The 23,075-nt window shown below is 33.2% G+C and overlaps 1 protein-coding gene across 2 annotated transcripts; it reads left to right on the forward strand.

Annotated features, from left to right (window-relative positions):
• The first annotated feature begins 721 nt into the window (after positions 1–721).
• On the forward strand, positions 722–9,112 carry LOC139885593 (isoamylase 1, chloroplastic). 2 transcript variants are annotated; one of them, XM_071869345.1, is made up of 18 exons: positions 722–1,111; positions 1,347–1,529; positions 1,663–1,752; positions 2,198–2,350; positions 4,606–4,697; positions 4,882–5,023; positions 5,100–5,207; positions 5,696–5,781; positions 5,858–5,929; positions 6,036–6,162; positions 6,930–7,016; positions 7,393–7,485; positions 7,711–7,869; positions 7,965–8,048; positions 8,136–8,216; positions 8,314–8,396; positions 8,486–8,603; positions 8,677–9,112. In XM_071869345.1, exons 1-18 carry the CDS (start codon positions 761–763, stop codon positions 8,932–8,934), a joined length of 2,367 nt encoding a protein of 788 aa, XP_071725446.1. In that variant the 5' UTR covers positions 722–760; the 3' UTR covers positions 8,935–9,112. The 2 variants fall into 2 exon arrangements, with proteins under 2 accessions (XP_071725446.1, XP_071725447.1); XM_071869346.1 differs by having other exon boundaries at positions 1,036–1,111; positions 1,352–1,529; positions 8,677–9,110.
• Positions 9,113–23,075: the final 13,963 nt, after the last annotated feature.

Genomic DNA, 23,075 nt, shown 5'->3' on the forward strand with positions numbered 1-23,075 from the left:
CGTTTCTAAAATCAAAACCGTAACCCTTATTCCAAATGGTAGAGTGTTGATGTGGTCGAATCGCTATGATACGTACATCATGGACATACATAAATCTAGGTCGTAGGTTTTATGCGTGTCTGATTAAGGTAGCTGAACCAAGTTTTAGCAAGATTGTAACTTGTTTGACAAGATCTTTAACTTCTTTTCGTGTGCAAAACTCTTTAATTGGACATGCGTAAAACCTACCCATTGGATTTCTGTTTGTCCATGATGCACGTACGTATCACAACGATTCGACCACACTAACACTCTACCATTTGGAATACGAGTTAAGGTTTTGATTTTAGGAACGATTCAAAAATTAGGGTTTCGAATTTGGGGATGTTTCAGATTTGAGGATTATGCGTTATATTTATACGCACGTAAGTTTTTTTAGATATAATAAAATTGTAAACTGATTAAAATACCCTCACATGTTACTCACGCGAGCAATTGTTAACGGCTAAAAGTTAACAATTGTTAAATTTATGATCATTCGTGAAATATCTTAAAAGAGCGAGGTTAACAAAGTCAAAAAAATAGTTTAAGATAAACCGTAATCGTAAGACATCAACAAAATTTTATTTTTTTCTTACTATTTTTTAACAAGATTTTATTATTAAGGATAGCGTTTTGATGACTATTAAACAAGTAAATAAAAAACCCCACATTCACTCTTAAACACACTGCTCCACTACTGTCAAATACTCTGCACAGGCTCGAATCTCCAAGTATCAAAATGGACGCTTCCGTAATCGAAACCCTAATTCCATTTCACACTCCAAAACTCACGTCACTGCACAAATTCAAATTCCTAAATCCAAACATTCAAATTCAATTTAAAACCCTAAGCAACAACAGTGCGTTAGTAGTCAATGCAATCGACGGCACCGGCGGAGGTGATGTGGATACGGCGGTGGTGGAAAAGGAGAAGAAGCCGGAGGTCTCACGCCGACGGTTTCAGGTTTCGAATGGCTATCCGACGCCGTTTGGTGCTACTGCTCAGGAAGATGGTGTTAATTTTGCTATTTATTCACGTAATGCTTCATCTGCAACTTTGTGCTTATTGACTCCATCTGATTTGCCTGAGGTATAACACTACAATATTGAGACATACACTTATTGTATTTCCATTGAAGTATTTAATTTAATTTAATATAATCCTGAGACTTTGAAGTTAATAATGTCAAGTTTGTGATATATGATATTTAAAATTTTGATTGTTCATAAATGTATCTTCAAATATTTAGATTGAATACAGGATTTGATACATTGCTTACACATTTAAACTTACAGTTGACAGTTTGTACTTTCATTTGATGTAGAAAAGAGTTACAGAGGAGATACCTTTGGATCAACTTACGAATAAAACCGGAGATGTATGGCACGTGTTTCTGAAGGGCGATTTTACAGATATGCTCTATGGGTACAAATTTTCCGGGGAGTTTTGTCCAGAGGAAGGACACTACTATGATTCTTCTCAGATCTTGTTAGATCCTTACGCTAAAGTTGGTATTTCGTTTCATCTATGACATTTAAATATTAATAGTAATAGTATTGCTAAGTTGTCAAGATAAAGTTACTTCTTTTTCCTTTACCTGATTTTTCGACGTGCCTTGACTTTTTTGTTCATTTATTCAGGCTGTTGTAAGCAGAGGGGAGTTTGGTGTTTTGGGACCTGATGATGATTGCTGGAGTCAAATGGCATGCACTATACCTGTTATAGATGAGGTGTGATTTTGAAAAGATAAGATATTGGACACTAACGTACTAAAGTAATAAATCCATTTATTTTTCATCTTATTTCTATATCTTAAGCATAACGAGTAATTGAAAAATCCTTATAAGATAAATACACCGCTTAATGTTGTCTATTGGTTATAGACTCGAGTAAGAAATGATACTGTAATCTCGAAATCCAGTCGTTATGGCAGGACAGGATGACATATCAGATAAAATTGGAAAGTATAGTAAATAAAAGGAAATGTAGAATTAAAAATGGACATGGAGTATATTTTATCATCATACAATTTTGCAAATTTGAGAAATGTAAGTTATATTTCTTCTTTACTTGAAATAATCTGCTTTGGTATGTTAAACCTTATTTTCACTTCTAAACCACATTGTGCTGCGTTTGACATTTGTTCACCATGCATATGAATTTTATGTGATTTAGTTTGATTGGGAAGGAGATCTACCTCTGTCATTTGCGCAAAGAGATCTGGTAATATACGAAATGCATGTTCGTGGATTTACAAGACATGAGTCCAGCAATACAGAATCTCGTGGCACTTACCTTGGTGTAGTGGACAAACTTGATCATTTGAAGGTACATGCTGAATGCACTTTACCTCGTATGATTTCATCCTTGCTTTAGAGTTTGCATATGTATGTAAGAGCCTATGCGTGATATACTGGGGTTAATTTTTCTAAAAATACATCATTTATCACTATAGAGATATGTTAAATGAGTTTCTTTTTTTTGACATATTAATCGCAACCAAATTTGTGGAAGGTATCTGGTTAACACCTTACCGGTGTTAATTATCTTATGTTTTAGTGTACTATCGTAACCTATAATAAGATAAGTATGATATAATCTATAAGGGTATGTTAACACCAACAATCTTTACTATTGTGGCTTAATGTGTATTTTTGATGATGTAATAAGAACATGCTTCTTTATCCCCATGGTTTGATTTATTTGTGACAATAAATGTTCAACTCTGATGATGTACATCTAGGTTGAATAATTTAGATAACGAATATCTAATTAGATTAATACCTTCTTTGGGGCATGAGCTCTTCCAAACTATTTTTCACCCTTATATATTCGCCATATGTTTTCAAAACCTAGTTATTTTCTTCCCCATTTGTGGCCCACCCGAGATCAACTCATCCCATATCTGGCCTAGCTCCTACCCTGGATTAACATCCCTTAACATCCCTTATATGTACCTTGGGTGTCTAATAACACTTACTTGAATAAAATCAGTATCTGAATATTCAAGATGAATTTATACATAGAAAACACAATAATTCAACACATCCTAGTGTAGATTTTTATAAGGTATTCATCCAAGCATGATAGGAACACAATAACAAACTAAAAGAATTAATGAATACGACTCTTTTCTGACTAAGATCCTTCACATCACCCTGCTTTTTTTTTTTTTTTTTTTTTTTTGAAAGGCAAACCTACAATCTACACACGAAACCACGATCACCCTGCATTTTTTACCTAGATAGGGTTAGATAATAGAAGAAGCTAGACTTGAATACACTGAAATCACACAACCAGCATCTGGCGAGGATTCCCTAAACCAACTTTAATGTTATAATACGCGTTAACTCATAATTTTCCAGTTAATAATTTTGCAGAAGTCCATACTATGATTACATCTTGATTTTGATTGCATTTAGGCCATTTACATTTTCCGTGAAATTCTCAATAATTTTCTAGGTAATAATGTTTATGTTACTCGTTGGACATTCATTTCTAAAAGTCTAGGGTTTACCACTGTTTTCTTTCCCGGACGAAGTCTGCACCAATAAAATAACCACTTCTATACATCTTAAAGGGATTGTAGTAAGCTTTTTTAACAAAAATGTTTTTAATACATGTGAGTGTTTGTGCTTTTAATTGGATTCTTCACTGATGCTTCACACTACCATAGAAATTTCTCAATTGGTAGAGCATAGCCTTGCCAAGGCAGAGGGTTCAAGTCCCTACTTCTAATCCTGGCTTCATTGTTTATTTATTCAAAGTTTCATTTGTGATATGATATACTCTTATTATATTAATAAACATCAAAATTGTGTAGTTATTGCCATGTTTAACTAAGTTGTTATATTTATAAATCACTGGCAATAGCTTTGCTATTCATATTCTTCTCGAATAACTGTTGTATTCATACTAAAAATGATTGAATAATGAATAAGATTCTCTATATCTCAATTTTGTATTTCCGGCCGAAAATTGCCTACAATATGTGGTATGATGGCATTTCTACGCAGGCATAGCTTAACTGTCAACTCACCCGTCAGTCCGACTCTTGATCTTTAATCCAAAAGCATTGATCCTAATAACTTAATGATCTTTATAATTTGGCCCTGGATCGTCACATTTTGACATATATTTTTGAAAATATATGATGATGGTGGCCTGTTTATGTTTTGTTTCAGTTTCCTTGTTTATAGCTTCTTTGGGTTCATTGTTGCCTATTCTAATTTCTATTTCTATTTCTAATCATTTTGAAAGACAGGACTTAGTCTAGTATGAGGCATAAATTACCAAACTAGGAAATAGAATATTTGACACAAGATTTATGTCATCCTTATTCATTTTATTTTCTTGAACTTGTTATTTTTCCTTTAACACATGCTACACTAGGATACAATTTACGCTGATGTATTGGGATTTTGGGATCTCATATGATATTTCCAGTTATGGTTGCTGTTAATAAAAAAAACATTTTCCGTAATGTTTGTAGCATCATCGGGTATTATTGTAGTAATAACTTCATGTTCAGCATGAAAGGTTGATACCGCATGGTGATGTTGCAACTCTTATTTACGTTGTAGGAACTTGGTGTCAACTGCATAGAGTTAATGCCATGTCACGAGTTCAATGAACTGGAGTACTATAGCTACAATCCTGTCTTGGGTGACTATAGGTACACAAGTCCCCCCTTTCTAAGAATTGTTGCATCTATTTTGGTACAACCCCAAAGAAACTGTTGCATTAGTTCGCAATGTATATATTGAATTTTTATTGTTTTCTAAGTAGCAGTTGCATTCACAAGTGAAAAGTTTTTAGTGTACTTGCTAATGCTATTGAGCATTTATATCCTTATGTAGATTAAATTATTGGGGATATTCCACGATTAACTACTTCTCACCAATGTTGAGATATGCATCTGCTGGTGCCCGTAATTGCGGGCTCGATGCAATAAATGAGTTCAAACAGCTTGTTAAAGAAGCGCACAAACGTGGAATTGAGGTGATACTTTTTCAGCATAATATCTAATCGTTTCTTTATTTTCGCAGTATTCTCTTTTTAATTCTGATTTTTATAGGTGCTCATGGATGTGGTATTCAATCACACCGCTGAAGGAAATGAGAATGGCCCCATTTTGTCTTTTCGCGGTGTTAATAATAGTGTTTTTTACATGCTTGCACCCAAGGTATAGCACTATCATTGCACTACTTTATAAACTTTAAAGAATGAGAATCATGTTGAACCTGCATATTAGTATTTGATAATTTACTTAAAAGAAGCTTTTGGTCTATTTATAAACCGACATTGTCTAAGGTGCTGTTTGTTTTTTAAGACATTTTTGTCCGAAGATTTGCGGACCATGTCTATAAAGAAGATGTGGCTCAAAAGTGTTGAATAGTGAAGACTGTTTGTTTTTTATGTCTTTAAAATTAACTTAATCTTGTGTGCAGCACTTGGAAGCATATTATTAAGTCTGCAGCATATTATTAAGACATTATTTTATGTTCTGTCTGCAGAAAAACAAACGATATGCAGTAAAAACGTCTGCTAGCTTATATACAAGACGTAATAGGATTTGCAAACTGAAAAACAAACAACAACTAATATTTATACCTAATATTTATGATCGGATAATCTTATCTGAAGTTGGATAATTTATGTATGATTTGGTAGGGAGAGTTTTACAACTATTCAGGTTGTGGAAACACGTTTAATTGCAACCATCCAGTAGTCCGCCAATTCATTGTGGATTCCTTGAGGTAGATAACCTATTATGCATATATGCATAACGATCTTCGATGAACTTAAATATTTATTTACGGAATCTCAGTACAGATATTGGGTAACAGAGATGCATGTAGATGGATTTCGCTTTGATCTTGCTTCTATCATGACAAGAAGCAGCAGGTTATCTTTTCTAATATACTGCAAGTTTTATTCGTGTTTTGCTGACATTTCAAAACATCTGTATAACCTGTATTCATTTCCTTTTTTTTTTGACCTTTTGTTTCAGCCTTTGGGATGCAGTAAATGTGTATGGAACTCAATTGGAAGATGATGTGCTGACCACCGGCTCACCTCTTAGCAATCCACCATTAATTGACATGATTAGTAATGACCCAATACTTCGAGGAGTGAAGGTACTTTGTGTGGGTCCATCATCATTTATATACCTTATTATGATAAATCTATTTATATTTATGCCATTTAAGTTATACTTTGAGTTGAACATTTCTGGACGATTCTTCTCATCTTAAGAAGACTTTAAAATTTAAACTTTTTTGAAAATGTCTTTTATTTGAAATTTTCGACGTTAAGTGATGATTTCTACTTTTATGCGATATATTGACTTCTCTTGCAAAGTTTTGAAATTTGTGTGAAATTATCATATCATGGGAGAGTTTCCAAGATTTTTAGTATCTATATTTAATGTACCCACGTTGACTTCAATGAAATTTGGAGTCGATTTGGGTTAATTGTTCGCTGGTTGGGTTGGGTTTCTTTGGATTCGGCCGATCTCTATCTTAGTATGCGAAAAGAACCCGCATATAACAACCCTTCATCTGCAGATTCGGCCAAACTCTATCGATTTCACGTTGACTTTAACATTGTGTTTTTTAGCACTCGCAGACCAGAAGTGAAATCATTAAGATAGAGTTTGGCCAAATCTGCAGACGAAGGGCTGTTATATGGGGGCTCTTTTCGCATACTGGTGTTTGGAACTAGGTGATAAATTGTTAAAGTCGATTGTGGAGTGTGAAAATGTATAAGTTAGGGCCTAGATATGTAAACAAAGTTATATTTTCCATCTCTCATTTTTAGCATGCATATTATTCATCGTTAACCGATCACTATATTTAGCACCAACTATGGTTGATATAAATTTATTTAATGCCATTCTCGACAGCTTATAGCCGAAGCATGGGACTGTGGAGGGCTTTACCAAGTTGGTGTGTTTCCTCATTGGGGCGTTTGGTCCGAGTGGAACGGAAAGGTCTTATTTACATGCTTAAAATCTTTTTTTTTTGTCTTACATAAATTTTTGTCCCTTTTTTATTTGAAATGCAATGTAGGAATAAACAGCTGCAAAATCCTTTTTGTATACGTCTCTACTAGGTTTTTTTTTGTTTTTTTTTTTTTTTTTTTTTTTGCGTTTAGTGATTTCTTAAAATATTGGCAAACTAACCACATGTCACGTTCTCTTCGTTAAATATGGGATATTCTTTTCAAAGGTGGTAGTTGCTTATTTTGATGAAAAATATAAATTAGCCCGTAAAATGTTAGAAACACTGAGAACAATATAATATTGCAATACAGATTCAGTTCTCTTGAAGAAATTTGATGTGTTCTACAAATTTTAATTATTGCAGTATCGCGATACCGTAAGGCAGTTCATCAAGGGTACAGATGGATTTTCTGGTGCTTTTGCTGAATGCCTTTGTGGGAGCCCTAACCTATACCAGGTATATTATATTTTCTCTGTGTACCAAATGTTAAAAACTTATTAATATTCACTAACGATTTTATAAAAAGAGGAGTATATACGGTTTTCCAATTTTGATAAACAGTTGCTCTAATCATTTATAAAGAACTGCCGAAGTTCCTTACTTTGTTCACTACTTCATTAAGTGTTGTGTGATATTCTAATCGGATTTTGTCTCCATCTACTACTTCACGTTATGCACCAGAAAGGTGGTAGGAAACCGTGGCACAGTGTAAACTTCATATGTGCTCATGATGGCTTTACGTTAGCTGACTTAGTCACATACAATGAGAAACATAACATTGCAAATGGAGAAGACAATAAAGATGGGGATAGTCACAATAACAGCTGGAATTGTGGACAAGTAAATACGTCCCTATAATTCCGTTTAATGCTTCACTAGAATATGTAACATCTATTAACTTCTATTCCTTCTGACATGAATACATGACCATTTAGGAGGGAGAGTTTGTAAGCATCTCGGTAAAGAGATTGAGGAAGCGACAAATGAAAAATTTCTTTCTTTGTCTAATGGTTTCACAAGTAAGTTTATCAACTTTGAAATTAATTGTTAGTGTTATAATGTATAAAAATATGTTTGCATTTCTGATTAAGATAATTGCCTTCCAGGGTGTACCGATGATACACATGGGGGATGAGTATGGTCACACAAAAGGGGGAAACAATAACACTTATTGTCATGATAACCATGTGATAATCTGCTTCTTGATCATTCGAATTGTATGAAAGAACTATAAGTCTTGTGATCTAACTACAACAACTTTTTTCTTCTTTGTTTTTAATGCAGATGAACTACTTTCAATGGGATAAGCTAGAAGATTCTTCATCTGACTTCTTCAGATTTTGTCGTCTGATAACCAATTTCCGCCAGTAAGGACTTCTTTTACAAATATGCTTAACTTTTCACTTTGTAATTTGTACACATGAGGTTTCTAAAAATACTTTTTTTTTTTAAACAGTGAATGTGAATCACTCGGTCTAAATGACTTCCCAACAGCAGAAAGGTTGCAGTGGCATGGACACGCTCCCGAAACTCCAGATTGGACTGAAACAAGTAGATTTGTGGCCTTCTCCATGGTACGCATTGACCTAGTCAAACATTACATTAATCATCTGATAATTACGAACTCAATGTGAGTGTGTAATGCAGAAGGACTCGGTAAAAGGAGAACTATACATCGCCTTCAACACGGGTCATTTACCAGTTACCATTACATTGCCCGAAAGACCCGGCTACAAGTGGGACCCATTGGTGGACACTAGCAAGCCAGCACCGTTCGATTTCCTAAGTCATGACATTCCTGAAAGAGAGTTAGCTATCAAACAGTATTCACAATTTCTGGATGCAAATTTATACCCTATGCTTAGCTATTCTTCCATAATCTTATTACTAACCCCTGATGTATAAGCTGTTAATCTAAGCCTTACTTGTATCATACTCAATAATCGCACAGGCTCGAAAAGTAGAGGGCACATGTAAGTATTAATATCACAATCATGTTTATTGTCATATTTGCTAATCTATCTTTCACGTATGGTAGATTAGATTCAGCATATTTTGTTTCTATAAGCAAGTCCCAATGCTGATTCTATCGACAAATAGTGCATGAACAAATATCACCAAATCCAGATCATAAATAAATGGTATAAATAATAAATAATAATTTCTGTAAGGGTTAATTTATAGTGCTCCAACTGTTTATGACCTGTTGATGAAATGGAATAGAATTACCATATCTTCTATGGACAAGACTATAAACTCTGGTCATTGCTTCTAATGGTGTTATATGATTGGTGGTGACAATATCATATTTTTTGGGCAAGTTCATGTGGACTGCTGCTATTGGACCTCCTTTCATTGTGACTTGTTACATCAAAGTTCATCCACCTTCACATATTGTTGTAAATTATTATTATTATTATTATTATTATTATTATTGTTATTATTATAATAATAATAATAATAAACTAAAAAACTTACAAAAAATTAGTGGGAAGCCTAGAGACAATCTGGGCCCCCACACCTCTAGCAATAGCAAAATCTATTCTAGTAAAAATATGAACAGCAGCACCGGCACCAATATCTTGCGCCATCGAACTCTTCTGAACCTGCTTTAGCAAAGAAACAGCATCATTTTCTAATTCTCCAAGGGAAGAAAATGAGAAAGGAATGAAACCATAACCAATCGCCTGACAGCTAGATTCGTACTTGACCCGCTTCCGACGAGCCGCATCAACCACAGCACGTCCATGGACAAAGTCAGAAAGCCCAGACTGTGTTAAAGGAGAAGACCCTGTCAAGTCAACACAAACATCGCGATCACAATCCCAGGAATAAAGTAACACTGTTATTATTATTATTATTATTATTATTATTATTATTATTATTATTATTATTATTATTATTATAAATTTATGGAGTTAATCTCAGCCTCGAATGGTAACACTGTTCGTACCAGCCCAGCAATCATACCTGATTTTTTTTAAAAATGCTTTTTAATAGCAAACAAACACCATTTTTAAAATGCTTTCTTATAGCGAACACACACACACACACACACCATTTTTTGTCCACAACAAGACTCGAACTCACAACTTCAATGTTGTTGAGTTTCCTTGATACCGTTAGATCGGAAGCTAGTGGCTTACATGCGCATTTCTCAATCAATCAGATGACCCAGGTTCGAGTTGTGGGGTCCTCTTTATTTAATTTTTTTATTACTATTAACTTCTTCCATTTTTTTTTTACATATTTTTCTCTCTTTCCCATTTTTTATAAATTTAAGTTCTCTCACTATTGCAATTCATTTTATTTTTTATTTTAAACCCTCAAACCTTTTTATATTTTAATTCTTTTCTCAACATTTTTTACAATAGTTTTAAAGATTTTTTTACCAACATTATATCATATATATATATATATATATATATATATATATATATATATATATATATATATATATATATATATATATATATATATAGGAGCAGGATCAATGTGAAGTAAACAATCGGGGGGAAGCGGGGGGAAGCAAAAATATTTTTTTTTTTCGTTTTTTTTGGAATTTTTTTTTTCCAGCATCAAGATCACACGAAAATATGAACATTTAGAAGAGACACTTCGTGATGAATGTTATTATTTAGGCGGAAAAACGATCGACAAAAATAACATTCAAGATAATATTGTTCAAGATAATAGTGTTTAGGGTTTAGGGTTTAGGGTTTGGTGTTTTGGGTTTATGCCTAAACTCTAAACCGTTCGTGTTAAAAACTCAATCTAAACCCTAAATCTAAACCCTAAACCCTAAATTTCTAAACCCTAATATCTAAACCCTATAAACCCTAATATCTAAACCCCAATAACTAAAACCTCAACATACGCTCGAAAAACACGATAATTGTTATATATTACTTTTTCGAGCGTTTTCCCGCCAAAATAAAAACATTTATCACAAAGTGTCTCTACTAAATGTTCATATTTTCATCCAATCTATAATGTTCGTGAACAAGGTTTTTTCAAAAAACAAAAAAAAAAATTTTTGTTTCCCCCCGCTTCCCCCCGATTGGTTACTTCCCTATTGATCCTACCACTATATATATATATATATATATATATATATATATATATATATATATATATATATATATATATATATATATATATATATATAGGTGCATGATCAATGGGGAAGTAACCAACCGGGGGGAAACAATTTTTTTTTCATTTTTTTTGGATTTTTTTTTTCAGGCATCAAGATCACACGAAAATATGAACATTTAGAAAAGACACTTCGTGATGAATGTTATTATTTAGGCGGGAAAACGATCGACAAAAATAACATTCAAGATAATATTGACCGTGAAAAATGTTAACGTTTTTTTTCTTCACGTTTTGTGAAGTAAAATTTAGCCCGAATAAACCCAAAACCCTAAATCATAAACCTAAACCTAAACTCTAAACCGTTCGTGTTAAAAACTCAATCTAAATCCTAAATCTAAACCCTAAACTCTAAATTTCTAAACCCTAATACCTAAACCCTATAAACCCTAATATCTATGTAACGACCCAACCCGTATTTAACCGGCCCGTAATTTTTTTTTTGTTAATACATTAATATTTAGGTCTCAATTATGTTTCTGAAACATCTTTAACACAAATAATAAGTTCAATAAACTTTTAAAATATTTAATACATAGTTTAAATATCCGAAAGGGCGAACATGACCCGACTATTTTAATTTCCAACAAAATCAAGCATGGTGATTGGGATTACGCTACCCAATCCTAAATCGAGTCCAAAAGCAAGATCTTCTAAAGCAACCTAGCCAAGATCTCTAATCCCCACGCTTACCCGAGCCGCCAATCATGCGAACCTATAAAAATGTAAACAACGAGAGGGTAAGCTAACGCTTAGTGAGTGAGAATTACTACGTACATATATATGCATAAAATGGACACGCCACACAAATAATCAAATAACACATACCGGCGCATCCAAGTATAAGGCAAGCTAATCTAAGCATACCGTACAACCGCTATACACAATCTAAGAAATCAACAAGGTAAGTTCACCAACGACGATATGAACAACTCCAACAAGCTACACCCGGAGGGTTAGCTACATCACAACAATACAACGATATTTATAACAATAAAGCGTACAACGCCCAAGGTTAACCCCTTAACCCAATATCAAAAGTCAATTACCACAATGAAGATTGACCGAACTACACGAGCCTTAGTAAATCCGCATCCACACGAGACTACTATCTCCAATATCAACAACACATCGAGGTTGGCCGAACTACACGAGCCTTAGTGAATCCGCAACCACACGAGATCACTACCTCAATAAGATGACCGAACTACACGCGTCACCGTGAATCCGCATCCACACGTGATCCACTTCTCCAATCACAACTCAATACCAACCCTTCGCCATTGGGGTTATATAATCTACAGCACAAGCACATGTGATAACGTACACACAAGGTGTGCACCTCGCCAAAGGTGGTCAACCAAAACGCACAACCGTCAATTGGACCTATACACAAGTCCATCAATTCCACGTATATGTGAAGTGAGCTCTATAACCGAGAACCACTTCACCCGACCCGCACCCATCCTACACATACACATGCACATAGGATATTAACACTCACCTTGTCGCCTTGAAGAATGCCACCGAAATAATTCGCAACTCGCCGATGGAACGTACCTATCCCATTATCACAAATACAACAACACAATTAGGGTGGATATACAAATCGACCCAAATTGACAACTAGTGCAATTTCGACCCAAATACACTTCTAAGCACAAACCGTGCCCTAACTAACCAATAATCACTAACACTAGTGAGAATGGTCCTAATACGCCAACTAAACCCAATGATAAGTGTTAAACACCAACTTGCCCATTTTGACCCTTAAAAGTCGATATCTCGCCATTTGTTAGTTTTGACACCAAAACACATTTAACTCGTGTTCACACTTCAACTAAATTCATTTTAAGTTTATAAACCTTCTAAATTTGACAATTGGGTCATAATCATCACCAAACCCTAATTTTAACTATATTCAAAATTAGTCAACCACATGACCCTTAAAGGCTTCCAACACCTCAATAATCACTATACACTAGTGATTACACTCATTTGTAAGTCTTACAAGCTTACACTTGCTCACCAAACCCAAAACCCGCCAACATCAACAATAAACCCGAATCTTGGTGTTAATCTTCCATTAACAACTAATGGGGTTTCATTTATGAACTCGCAATCAAAAATCCCTAAAATATGAACATGAACACAAAAATAAATTTCGGAGTCAGAGCTTATCGCTAGTATCACCTTGTAGCTTAGAACGAGGAGAACAAAGTTTCCTCTTACGCCTTCGATCGAATCCCGCTTCTTCCTTTCCAAATCTCACTTTGAATCAAATGAGGTTTTGAAGTTTTGAGAGGAAATGAAGAAGAAAAGGAAAAAGAAATAAGAGAAATGAGATGAGTGGATGAGATTTAAGATCTCAAATCTGGCACACACGCAAAATGACCTAAATACTGTGACGACCCGAAAATTTCCGACTAAATTTAAACTTAATCTTTATATGTTTCTGACACGATAAGCAAAGTCTGTAATGTTGAGTCTTGAAAACTTTGGAACAGTTACATGAATACATTTGCCCTTTTGACCATTCCCGACGATTCACGAACTATTGTGTGTAAATAAATAAGAAAATAGATAAAATTATATATATATATATATATATATATATATATATATATATATATATATGTTATTAAGAATCTATATATGATTTCTATTAAATATATAAAATATATAAATATTAACTATTATATAAATGTCGTCATATAATATAATATTACATGAATAATAAGTTGTATTATGTTAAATTTCAAATTTGAATATAACTGCTATATTAATAGTATCATTACTTTCATTATTATTATTGTTGTTATATTAATATTAATATTTGTACTAATAACATTATTACTTTTAAAATAAAAAAAATATATATAAACAATTTGATATGTTTAAGATGTATTATTATTACTATTAATGTTATTATTATCATTATCATTATCATTAATTAAATTTATCATTATCATGTTATTATTTATCATATATTTTTATTAGTCTATTTATCAATAATATTATTATTAATATTAGTAATATTATTATTTGTATTATTAATAGTATTATTACTATTAATATGTTTATTATTAATATTAATTAAATTAAATATAACACTATAAGACAGATAACAGAATTGATTCATATATCACTTTCTGATTTAAAATGTTCTGTCTTCTTCCTCTAACCGTGATTCCCCTTGTCGACCAAAATCCTTACTACAGACAACCATTGATCCAATCTCGTTGCTGTAACCATTGTATATTCACACCTTATAAATCCCTACAATAATTCGAATTAAGAAAATGAGAAATCAGCAGAAGCCCAAATTACTTCCCTGTTCGGGTTATTAATTTTTTTTTTAAAAAAGCTCGAATATGATTTAATCTTCAAAAACTGAAAATGCAAGGTTGTTAGAAATCGTCTAATTATACTGATTGTAAGTTTTCAGACCTCAATTTTATCTATTGTTTACGAATTTTGAAGTCAAATTTTAAACTCAAAAAGTCAGACCTCAATTTTATCTATTATTATTGTATCTTTAACGACATCATTATTATTGTTAGTATTATTATTATTGCTACCATAAGGAATATTATTATTACTATCATTATTATTACTTTTACTATTATTAATATTATCTCAACTATATTATTATTACTATCAATATCATTATTGTAAAAACTATTATGATTATGAAAATAAAAGTTTTAAAAATGTTGTTAAGATTATAAATATGAAAATTACAAATATGAATATCAATGTTATTATGAAATTTATATGTAAGATTAAAACAAAATATTATTATTATTATTATTATTATTATTATTATTATTATTATTATTATTATCATTATTATTATTATTATTATTATTATTAATATTATTATTATTATTATGATTATTATTATAATTATTATTATCACTAATATCATTACTGTTATAATTACAAATAAAAATATATATAAAAACACATTACCATTATATTAATCATACTTAATACTATATTTTGTTATCAATTAAACTATATTAAAATTTAATATGGTAAGTATTAATTATATACAAAGTATGAACTAAATATATAAAGTTTATCTACATAACATAATATAACAAGTATATTATTAATAATAATAACATATAAATTTATTCGATTACAATTATGTATATCAATAAGTACACAAATGATATAGGTTCGTGAATCCGAGGCCAACCCTGCATTGTATACTTGTTCAATGACGTCATATGTATTTTTACTACGAAATACAGTATTGTGAGTTTCATTTGCCTTTTTTACCCTTTATATTTTTGGGTTGAGAATACATGCGCAATTTTTATAAATGTTTTACGAAATATACACAAGTAATTGAAACTACATTATATGGGTGAATGATCAAAGCCGAATATGCCCCTTTTGCTTGGTAACCTAAGAATTAGTAAACCGATCAACTAATTGACGCGAATCCTAAAGATAGATCTATTGGGCCTAACGAACCCCATCCAAAGTACCGGATGCTTTAGTACTTCGAATTCGTTTTATATCATGTCCGAAGGATTTCCCGGAATGATAGGGGATATTCTTATATGCATCTTGTTAATGTCGGTTACCAGGTGTTCACCATATGAATGATTTTTGTCTCTATGCATGGGACGTATATTTATGAGAAATGGAAATGAAAATCTTGTGATCTATTAAAATGATGGAAGTGATTATTTATGTTAAACTAATGAACTCACCAACCTTTGGTTGACACTTTAAAGCATGTTTATTCTCAGGTATGAAAGAAATCTTCCGCTGTGCATTTGCTCATATTAGAGCCATTACTTGGAGTCATTCACGAGATATTTTAAAAGACGTTGCATTCGAGTCATCGAGTTCATCAAGACTATTATTAAGTCAATTATTGATGGATATATTATGAAAGGGTATGCATGCCGTCAACTTTCGATGTAAATGAAAGTTTGTCTTTTAAAAACGAATGCAATGTTTGTAAAATGTCAAGTACCTCGAAATGAAATCAACTATTGTGAATCGTTTATAATGTATATGAACGGGTCCTTTCAAATACCCCTAAAAACCCTTTAAAAATGCAAATCCGGAATCAGACTGCCAGTCCCGCCGCGCCGCGGTCCTCATTTCTCGCGCCGCGATGATTACCGTGGTCTGGCGTCCATTTTGAACGCCTGCTGATCTTGATTCAGGTTTAATGCCGCGCCGCGACCGGCAGCTCCGCCCCGCGACATTTAGCACAGCCTGATCCATCTTCGCGTACTAAAACCCATTCACTCGTACACACTTGGTTCCCTTCATTTATGCAACGTACATACACGATACACCTATATATCATATACGGGGAAAATGGGTGTTACAACTCTCCCCCACTTTGATTCGATCACGTCCTCGTGATCCTAGTCACTTAACCCAACTGAACTTACACGCTATGGTTCTCATACAATCATTCCAAGCCGACTTCCAACACATTTCTCATTAACCCGAAGATTAATCCATTTACTAAATACACACTTGCACGCATTTCGAGACGTGCAATACCCAAAACATCCGAAGTCTATCACGATCCCTTAGATTACACTGAATCGCCACGTATTCTTCCAACTCCTCTAGGCAATTCTTCTCAAAGAGTCACCATTAGCAACACTAAATCGTCACCCGTGATTTATTAAAATCCACAAATCCGAGCGCTGAAACTTGCTCAATCCCTCACATCTGGAAAACTCAACCAATCTCGTACCGAGACATTAACTCCTAGCGTACCATACCAAGTACAATGCCAAAAGTAACCACGTCCCAAAATAAGGTCAACAACCAAACCGAATGAAGACTAAACAAAAACGAATCCTTTCGGATAACACTTAACACTAAACATCCCTTGTAGTGCGCAATACGACCAATACGCAACTACCGTAACCTCATAAGCAAACGGCTAAAACCGATAGCGCCCAAAACAACTATGGCAACGCTAATTCCCAAGGTGTACAAAATCGACCATTGTCACACCCGTAACATGTGAGCGAAACTCGGCTATCGCATCACTATTCACACATCATGGTCCTCATGACCCCACCATTGGTGTATAAAACAACCAATAGTTCTCAACACAAACCACATGAAGGCTGGCCGAAACTACACGCGCCTTAGTGAATCCGCACCACACGTGACTCACTACCTCCATCGCAACAACAATCGGGATTGGTCGAACTACACGCGCCCTAGTGAATCCGAACTACACGAGAGTCACTATCCCAACAGAATGACCGCATCCACACGTGTCATTGTGAATCCGAACTACACGAGACTAACTTCCTCAATATAATGACCGCATCCACACGTGTCATTGTGAATCTGAACTACACGAGACTCACTTCCACAATAAGATGACCGAACTACACGTGTCATCGTGAATCCGCAACCACACGTGATTCACCTCCCAAATTTTAACACAGGAATGGTACTCCCATTCCCCATCGGTACTCGCATTTCCCGATACGTTATACCTTACCGATATAACACTACTCCCATGATGAAGTTAGCGGACCGAGTTACGGCCATAACCCACCAATCACTCACGCTCTTTTGGCCTCATACGACGAGTAGTGTAACATCGCGCACTGCTACACCATAGTGAATCCTAACGGAATACACTAACCATCAACACACGCTCTTTTGGCCTCAATCACAACGAGTAGTGTAACATCGCGCACTGCTACACCATGGTGAATCCTAACAGATTACACTAACCACCCACCCCAAAATAATATCCATTAGTGTACTTAACACCGTGTAACACTAACCACCAGGTGGTGTCCTAACACCGCGACTAACCCACCCAAGTAAATCCATCATATACGTACGCGCATCATACATATGCGTACACAATGCCATCACAATCCAGCAAGAACCTCCCATACCGTACATAGGCACAAAACATTAATTCTCTAGAAGAGAATCAGACACGCACATCCCTTAACCGAGAGATCTCACTTGCTCGTCAATCACGTCCATTATCTCTAAATGAGATTCACCACATTACCACCTCGGTGATAATTTAAATCTAAACCCATAAGTACAATTTATTCTAAATCGTACTTTTACCACAATCGACCAGCATAAGTCTCAACGCTAGCTCCGAATCCATACGAGCATCGTCCCATAACAATACACTAGAACCTCTTCGTGCGAGAGTTCCAACTCCCCCACTTAGAATTCCATTCCATAACCACATCACAATACCTTACTCCAACCTTGAGCACACGAAGGATTTTAACCTATCCTTAAACACTTCGAACGAAGAGTTTGCCACAATTACACAAACTTAAATCTTGCAACCTTCCGATTGCTCTAGTTTGTCAAATTTCCACCTAGTCAATCATGTACCTAAGGGTTTCTCTTCGGTACCCTAAGTACAATGTAACCGCAATACCATCGGAGTCGAATACCACGCTAGTAGGTATGAAAGAGGCACCTAACATCGCGTCACGTAGACTCCATTACCGACATACTTCGAGATCAAACACTCGATCTTTAGGGTTTTATCCACCCGTCGAACCTCATGGTTCATCGACTTCAACACAAAAGCGAACACACGCTTAATGACCGAACACCAAAACCCATACCCATGGCTTGGTAAAAACATTCTCAACACTAAGGAATGCTTGGTTGCACCAAGTCTTACGCCCCTTGCCCATTAAATCAAAACGTCTCCGCAGGGTAATTCCATTAGGAACGTCACCCATATCAATATTATGCACAACACAAGGCATTTAACAAACCCGAACTCAATCGGTGCATGTTAATAAATAATCAAAGGACATATTTATTAAACGAAAAGTACCTTAACGTCTTCTCGCCACACCCGTCCCTGCTAACTCGGGACACTCTGACTTACGTTATCCTTCTTCTTGGCAATTGAAGCACACCATGCCATCATCCTTTGGCACCGAACATTCCCAAGACTTGTGACCCCTCACGCCATAATTGTAACATCTAGACACACTAGAATCCGATATACTCGTCCGTGTACCACCCGTGCTCACACTTGCACCCCTATTTCTCTTGCTTGGAGCACCATACGAAACAACTCTTCTCTCACTTGAAGGTTCACTAATCTTTGATCGCGAATACGATTCAAAACTCCTAGCCACCGCGAATAACTCCACAAACGACTTCGCGTGACCTCTGCTAATTTTGTTCTTCCAGTCATCATTCAGGGTTCGATAGAAATCTTTCATCAACATACGATCATTCTGAGACATCCCGTCCTAATCCATAAGGACGAATACAATAACATATGATTACATCGCGAGGTACTTGACCTCTATATGATACATTTTACAAACATTGCATTCGTTTTTAAAAGACAAACTTTCATTTACATCGAAAGTTGACGGCATGCATACTCTTTCATAATATATCCATCTATAATTGACTTAATAATAATCTTGATGAACTCGATGACTCGAATGCACCGTCTTTTGAAATATGTCATGAATGACTCCAAGTAATATCTCTAAGATGAGCAAATGCACAACGGAAGATTTCTTTCATACCTGAGAATAAACATGCTTTAAAGTGTCAACCAAAAGATTGGTGAGTTCATTAGTTTAACATAAATAATCATTTTCATCATTTTAATAGACCACAAGATTTTCATTTCTCATAAATATACGTCCCATGCATAGAGACCAAAAATAATCATTCATATGGATTGAACACCTAGTAACCGACATTAACAAGATGCATATAAGAATATCCCCTATCATTCCGGAAAATCCTTCGGACATGATAAAAACAACATCGAAGTACTAAAGCATCCGGTACTTTGGATGGGGTTCGTTAGGTCCAATAGATCTATCTTTAGGATTCGTTTCAATTAGTAGATCGGTTTACTAATTCTTAGGTTACCAAGCAAAAGGGGCATATTCGGCTTCGATCATTCACCCATATAATGTAGTTTCAATTACTTGTGTCTATTTCTTAAAATATTTATAAAAATTGCGCATGTATTCTCAACCCAAAAATATAAAGGGTAAAAAGGCAAATGAAACTCACCTAATGTATTTTGTAGTATACATATGACTATATTGAACAATGCAGGGTTGGCTTCGGATTCACTAACCTATATATATATATATATATATATATATATATATATATATATATATATATATATATATATATATATATATTAAAACATATACTTGTAATCGAATAATTGTAACTTTATATATTATGTAATTAATTTGTATATATTTGGAAATGATTATATATATATATATATATATATATATATATATATATATATATATATATATATATATATATATATTAAAAATACTTAATTTGTTATATATGGATATTTACATAAAGATTGTTAATCTAAATAATTTATACTTATATGTAATTTACTTATAAGTATATTTTTAATTATATTGATAATAACATTACTACTAATGATATTCGTATTAATAATATTTTTGTTAATAATAATTTTAATAATAATAGTACTAAAAATGGTACTAATCCTAATATAAATGAAAATAATAATAATTTGTGTTACTTTCATAATAATAATAATAATAATAATAATAATAATAATAATGAAATTGAAAATTTAAAAGGGTATACCCTCTTTTAAAGCTTTCCTAAAAAGAGTTGCCACAGACCGGATTCAAACCCATAACCTCCTGGTTAAACATAAACACCCATGACCATCTGATCCCGTCTGTTTTTCTGTTTTGTTTCCAGACTCAATTCAACTTAAACCATTTTTCTATTTCTACCCCTTTTTTCCTTCTTCTTCACCATACAAATTGACCCAATATCAATCCTAACTCTATTTAAAGATTAATTTATCCTTGATACATAAATAGAAATGACGTATCTATAATTAACAGACTCAATAAAAATAAAAATAAAAATAACAGATTGCAGATGCTGTGTCTGTCACTGTCGCGAAGAAAAAAAATAATTTTGGAACTCAAATCTTGATTTTAAATTCTAGATGTTTTCAGCTCACGATTACTACACAAAATATGTTTTAAAACTCTCCTAGTGTGACGACCCGGAAATTTCCGACCAAATTTAAACTTGATCCTAATCTGAAATCGACACGATAAGCAAGTCTGTAATGTTGAAGTCTCAAAAACTTTAAACTGTGTTCATGTATACATTTGACCTTTGATTATACCCGACGATTCACGAACAATTGTTTGTAAATAAACAAGTATATATATATAAAAGTAAGTGTATATAATAATTGAAAAGTTTAAAATATAATTTAGACATTTGAGTAAAATATGTAAAATAAGATACATAAACTAATTAAGCGTAATGTAAAATGACTCTATATATGATTTCAAATTTATTGTAATATATATAAATCTTAGAAATAATAAATAATCAATAAAAGTTATTATACGATATGTGAATAATAAATATTACATAAGTAATATTACATATAATATAGTATAACTAAAGTGGTTATAATAATATTGTTATTACTTTCAATATTAATATCAATACAAGTATTATTAATATTATTTTAAATATATATAATCTATAGATGTGAATTGGATATATGTAAATTGATATATTATTGTTATTACTAATATTATTATTATCATTAATAACATTAGTATTATTAAAATCATTATTTAGTTGAGATTTATAAATTATTAAATTTAGTATTATAAGTAATGATATTATTATTTTTGTTGGTATATTAAAATTAAAATTATTTGTATTATTTGTTTTTATTTATTAATATTAGTAATTCTTATTATTACAAATGTTAATAATATTATTATCATTAATATTAATACATTGATAAGTATTAATATTAGTTAAATTTAATTTATGTAAACAGATATATAAACTACAGCTATATATAAATACATATACATAAATAAAATACAGTTACATAAGTATATATATACTGATATACATATACAGTATTCTCATACAGATATTCGTATACAAGGATAGATACATAATTGTGTATTCTGTTTCCTTTCACCATCATACTTTATTAAATGATATTCCTGTCTGGTCGATCTTGAAGCATGTTCACTCAATCGTACAAATTAGAATTCAATCACTGGAATCAAACAAAAATCTGTTAACAACCTACTCCATCTTTCTATTTCTTTATTTATTTACTTCTGTTCTTGACAAAATATCTGTCGACTTCAAACTTTTATATAATTTGATCAAAACCTGGTGTTAGACAATCCATACGACTTTCAGTCACCCAACCACTCCCTATAACACCTACTGCGATTGTTTTTCCTGGTTTCTAGTTTCCAGTCATCACCAAACCCACAACTTGTAAATTGCAGCTGCTATTGTAAGAAGTATTGTTATTGCTGCAGTCGTCAAACAGACTCAAACATCATTAAACCATCACAAACTATTTCTAGAACTATTCCCTTTCTGTTTTGCTACGGTTCAAGAAGAACAACCCAACAAACAACGCACATAAACAAATTGCTGGATTCTTTGCTTTTATTCATGATCGAGCAAACCAGTGTTGTTTCCTGTTACCAACGAAAATCAACCAACTCACCATTTTTATATATCACCACCATAAACAAGCTTGCAAATTCTTTTCTCTCGAACCCTGCTGCAGCTTCTAATTTTTCTGTCTCCTTCCTATTTCCTTTTTTGAACGCCACTACATCAACCACCTCGTTTTCCTCCTCTTTCTTCTTTGTGATCATAAACCGCCAAGATTGTTTTTGTTTATAACTGCTGCTACTACCTTTGTCTCCATGCTACCTTTTTCTAAAAACAACGAATACATACAAGGTAAATGGTGTGAGATAATGTAAAAGATGATAAGGAACCAGAATCAAAACTTACTATTTTTTTTTTCTTCTTCC

This window comes from Rutidosis leptorrhynchoides, chromosome 1 (assembly GCF_046630445.1).
Source record: "Rutidosis leptorrhynchoides isolate AG116_Rl617_1_P2 chromosome 1, CSIRO_AGI_Rlap_v1, whole genome shotgun sequence".
Classification (NCBI taxonomy): Eukaryota; Viridiplantae; Streptophyta; class Magnoliopsida; order Asterales; family Asteraceae; genus Rutidosis; species Rutidosis leptorrhynchoides.

Excerpts from the sequence above, each read along its gene's own strand:
- LOC139885593 (XM_071869345.1), top strand. The coding sequence starts at position 761 with ATGGACGCTTCCGTAATCGAAACCCTAATTCCATTTCACACTCCAAAA. Across the intron at positions 1,753-2,197 it reads CTATACCTGTTATAGATGAG|TTTGATTGGGAAGGAGATCT; the intron begins GTGTGATTTTGA and ends TATGTGATTTAG. Across the intron at positions 6,163-6,929 it reads CAATACTTCGAGGAGTGAAG|CTTATAGCCGAAGCATGGGA; the intron begins GTACTTTGTGTG and ends CATTCTCGACAG.